Source organism: Montipora foliosa, chromosome 2, assembly GCF_036669935.1.
Source record: "Montipora foliosa isolate CH-2021 chromosome 2, ASM3666993v2, whole genome shotgun sequence".
In the NCBI taxonomy this organism is placed as follows: Eukaryota; Metazoa; Cnidaria; class Anthozoa; order Scleractinia; family Acroporidae; genus Montipora; species Montipora foliosa.
This window is the reverse complement of record NC_090870.1, coordinates 77,734-82,733: the sequence shown is the minus strand read 5'-3', so window position 1 is coordinate 82,733 and position 5,000 is coordinate 77,734. Positions and strand designations below refer to the sequence as shown.

The 5,000-nt window shown below is 38.5% G+C and overlaps 1 protein-coding gene across 1 annotated transcript in view; it reads left to right on the top strand.

Annotated features, from left to right (window-relative positions):
* Positions 1–5,000, top strand: part of LOC137988522 (uncharacterized) — a 12,025-nt gene that overhangs the window by 1,865 nt on the left and 5,160 nt on the right. The window contains exon 3 of the mRNA XM_068834527.1: positions 984–1,148. Within this exon, the coding sequence (XP_068690628.1) occupies positions 984–1,148 (165 nt within the window). The remainder of the gene's footprint in view (positions 1–983; positions 1,149–5,000) is intronic.

The window sequence follows — 5,000 nt, the reverse complement described above, 5'->3', positions numbered from 1 at the left end:
ACATAGACTTATGCCCTGTTCACACCAGACCTTAACCATGTTTTGAACATGTTTAGTTAAACATGTTTTCGAAGTGTTTTCTTTTAAAATCATGTGTGATGATTTTTGTCGACTACTTACATACAAATTTTAATAGCACAGATCAAAACATGTATTGGAACTTCCCTGAATCCCATGAAGAAGGCAGTCCTACATTTTTCTGTGACTGATTTTCATTTTGTAAAACCCAGTTTAACTAAACATGTCTTGTTAGTGTGAATTGGGTATATAGGTGATTCTCAAGGGAAACCAGAAAATGGCAGTGGTTATTATTTCGTGTTAATCTACAAAATTGAGTAGTGTTGTGTTATTCTTTCTAAGAATGCATTCATTTGGAAATGAATACACAGAAAGTAAAATCAGAAAGTGCTTTCTAATCACAGCTTTTCAAGTAAGGAGAGGGAAGAGACTTTACTACAATAATTATTATTTGTTAAATTGATGTGGATTCTATCAAGACTATCGTTTAGCAAAACAAACTTTTGATTACCTCAAAATGAATATGCTTTGTCAACTCATTAACAGAGTTATTGACAGGCCTAGGGAAGTACTTGATGTCAAAAAGGTCTTATCAAGTACAGATTTCACTCATTGTCTTTGTGTATTTACCCCTGCTTGAACGTTTGACTGACAAACTTCAAACTTTTTCAAGTACTTAACTGATTTTATTATAATAATTATAAACACTAATGAAATACCAAGTGTTTTTTTGCGCAAAAACATGATATCTTCACATGTGAGGATAACATGTTACCGGGGTATTTCACACCTGAAAAGATCCCTGTTGCTATGGTTACATGTGAAAATCATGCCTTTCAATGTACGTGTTTCATGACAATATTTCACTCGTTCACTGCACTCACTCGAAAAGAAATTTTGTATCTCCATGCAACCATGTAATATCCTTACATGTCCTTTAGCTTTTGTCTCTGTTATAACTTCAGATCCTTGCACCCACAAAGTGCTTTTCACTGAGAAGCTCGGAGTTCTTGCTGAACAAGAGAATGGCCTTTGGAGTATCCTCACAGCATTGCTTTGCCCTCATGATGATTGTCAGTATGAACAACAATCTAATGAGGTCAATCAGTTCATTCTGGATTGGCTCACAGGTAAATAATGCCAGCCTGTAACTTCCTTCCTTGTTAGGTCTGATCCGAAGTTGTAGAACTGGCCCCAGTTGTTCAAACAATGGATAGCACTATTCACCGGATAAATCACTATCCAGTGGATAAGTAATAGCGAAACCAATTGCGCTATCCAATGGATAGTGATTTATCCGGTGGATAGTGTTATCCACCTTTTGAACAACTGGGTCCTGGTTACCAAGCCAAGCATGATAGCTAAATGAGCGGGAAATGACAAGAAATTTTGGCATTCAAGGTGATTTGGTTTGCATGTTCTGTCTTTTGCTCTTGACATACATGTATATTTTACTTGCATCTGCAAACCTTAAAGGCGGCCAAAGACAAGATACAAAAACCCTCAACTTGTCACGCAACATTGCTTCGTTGCAAGTTTTGGTCGATGTTTCACGTTTTTCACCTTGCGTGATCAACTTGACCCGCAACAAAAACATTTGTTGCGGGTTGAAGAAATGCAGGGCGCTGATTGGTTGATTTGCTAGTACATGAGCACATTTGTTGTGCGACAAGTTGTGAGCTTGATCAAAAACGAGCAACAAAGCCAAAATTTGTTGCTCAGAGTAGACCCGCGCTCTACTTTTTGCAACAACTTTCTTCAACCCGCAACAAATGTTTTTGTTGTGCGACAAGTTGATCATGCAAGGTGAAAAACGGGAGACATCGACCCAAACTTGCAACAAAACAATGTTGCACGCCAAGTTTAGGGTTTTTTGTATCTCGTATTTCGCTGCCTTAAGTTAATAAGAAACGACAAGCAAAATTGGCAAGCCAGGTCTCCACAAACCCTAACCCTAACCAAACATTAATACATTGCTGCTTTTACCAAGTATTCAGCAGTGCTTTGCAATCAGAGTTTAAAAGAAAAAACTGAAGTACAAATTCTACATATTGGCCAATTAACATAGTCTCATGTAGATTCTAGTTATAGACTTAGAATGGTAACAGAAACAGGTAAAAGAAATACTAAACTCTAATAATTTTAAAACGTGTCTTCACATGTTGTTTTTAACTTGATGAAGGTGAAGTGAGACTGGTGAAATATCTATTGTTTAGTTGTAACTGAAAAACACTCTTTTGTTTTATTTTAATTACTGTTTAATAAACAAGCAGGAGTCTTTTAGAGCAAAATTTCACATGACCTTGAAAAATAAATGTAAAAACAGAACTTAACAAAAATGCACAACATTTAATTGGTTGGTTTAGCGAACGTTGATGGAAACAACGTCATCTCTCCATGGAAAGCTATCGGCATTTCGCTTTGATGTCATTTGAAATGCAGTAATGTGATAGGGCAATCAAACTGTTTACTGCCCATATTAGGAGTTTCCTTGGCGGAAATAAGGAGAAACTTTGTTTTAATCTTGCAAAACATTGGTCTGTGAAACAAATTACACACACTTTTTTCAAGGTCATATGGAAGTTGCTCAATCAGGTTTTAAACCATGAGGCGAAGCCGAGTTGTTTTGTAACACAACCTCCAAGTTTAACATTTTCCACAAGAAGCAAGTCCCTCTGGGGTCTGAACAGAGGTTCAAATACTAAACACTTATGACTGGTCCCAAGGGAAACAGTTACCTAAGAATCTCAATGTTTCCCCAGGACGCAGCTGAGGGAAACATTGAAATTCGAGGGAAACAAAATGAACTATTTCCCAATGAACCAGTCATTAAGTGATTTTTTATATAGCACAAAAAGCTATAGCAACGGCAGTCAGTGGTCAACATTAGCGGGTAACAGTGCACTGTTACCCTCTGACATCATAGTTTCAGCACTGTTGCATGCTCAGAGAATTTTGGCAGGAAACAGTATTATTGTTAGATGTCATGTGACCTTGAAGTAACCAATGAGAGTGTGCTCTCTAACAGTGTATTGTTGTGAAAGGAGAACATTAGCATACAAGAAAAGCAAAAGTACAAGCAATGCCTTATTAGTATGCTTTATATAAAGAGTTCTGATGAGGAGTGTTTTATCAGTTGTTAAAGCTCAGTGACTTAAAAAAACTCATTAATAATTCATGAGCTTAACAGCCTATCAAAACACCGATAAACATCACGTGTATGAGCTTTATATCCGATAAAACACTCCTCGTTAGTATTCTTTATATAAAGAATACTAATAAGGCATAGCTTGTTTTTCTTGTATGCTAATATTCACCTCTCACAATTTGAACCATTGTTTTGAGTCCAGAGGGACACGCTCTTTGTGGAATGTTTTTTAAGCCGTTCAAAAAACTCGCTTTTCGTGTTTTATCGGGTCTAAAAACACTCCGCTACGCCTCGTGTTTTTAAGCCCCGATAAAACGATAGACTGTTTCTCTAATAAATTATTAATGATGAAGCCATAACCTGAAGAAGAGCCATGGACTATGTTTTCTTAAAAAGTTACACCACTTTTGTGTTAATTTATTTCCTATCTGTTAATGAAATTATTGTTTTAATGAAGTCCAAATTATTACGTATTAACAGATTGAGAGCAAGTGCTTAGAGATCAACTGCCTTGCACACCATTCTGTGGGTTTGGGCTAAATTTACACTTTGTGCCCACATTTCATTTCCCACCTTTGCCGAACCTGCAGAAACTCCAGGTGTGGTTGCAAGTGATTAACACGTTAGATAGGTTTGGCTGTTCATGAGGACTGTATACCTTATTCTAGAAAATTAAGGATCCATGAAATTAAGGTATTAGAAATTAACGCGACTTAAATTAATCGAATTTAATGTAAAACGTTACAGAGACTAACACAGACTAACACATACCGTGCATTTTACCTTTCGACACACCCATCCGAAAAATTGGTTTTTGCCCTGAGCGGGACTCGAACCCACGTCTCCCTGATTACTAGTTGGGCATGCTAAGCCACTACACCATCAAGGCCACCACGCTGGCAACGCAGCAGATTAATGGGGCGACTTAGCAGCGTGGGGATCCCTAGGGCCCAACTTTTCTTCACTTGAGTGTATATCCTCGCCTCTATAACCCCAAACAGGGCTTAGAACACATGAAAGTGAAAGTGAGAGATTTCGAGGCAATGAAAGGCATAGACTACATTACAGAGACTAACACAGACTAACACCTTGATGGTGTAGTGGCTTAGCATGCCCAACTAGTAATCAGGGAGACGTGGGTTCGAGTCCCGCTCAGGGCAAAAACCAATTTTTCGGATGGGTGTGTCGAAAGGTAAAATGCACGGTATGTGTTAGTCTGTGTTAGTCTCTGTAATGTAGTCTATGCCTTTCATTGCCTCGAAATCTCTCACTTTCACTTTCATGTGTTCTAAGCCCTGTTTGGGGTTATAGAGGCGAGGATATACACTCAAGTGAAGAAAAGTTGGGCCCTAGGGATCCCCACGCTGCTAAGTCGCCCCATTAATCTGCTGCGTTGCCAGCGTGGTGGCCTTGATGGTGTAGTGGCTTAGCATGCCCAACTAGTAATCAGGGAGACGTGGGTTCGAGTCCCGCTCAGGGCAAAAACCAATTTTTCGGATGGGTGTGTCGAAAGGTAAAATGCACGGTATGTGTTAGTCTGTGTTAGTCTCTGTAATGTAGTCTATGCCTTTCATTGCCTCGAAATCTCTCACTTTCACTTTCATAATGTAAAACGACTTTCGAATAAAGAAAATTAACGCGAAGGAAGGGGTAGAATTTCATAATAGAGGAAATTAGCGCGATTAAGACAGTTGGCGGTGACCACTGGATGCAAAACACAAAACTGAGCCCTCTGGTCAACAAAACAGTCCTCAAAATTCGAATCAATGTAGGGGTTAACGAAAAGAAGGAAAGCTTGTACCTTATTTTATTGTTTTTAGGTGTCATGAATGTC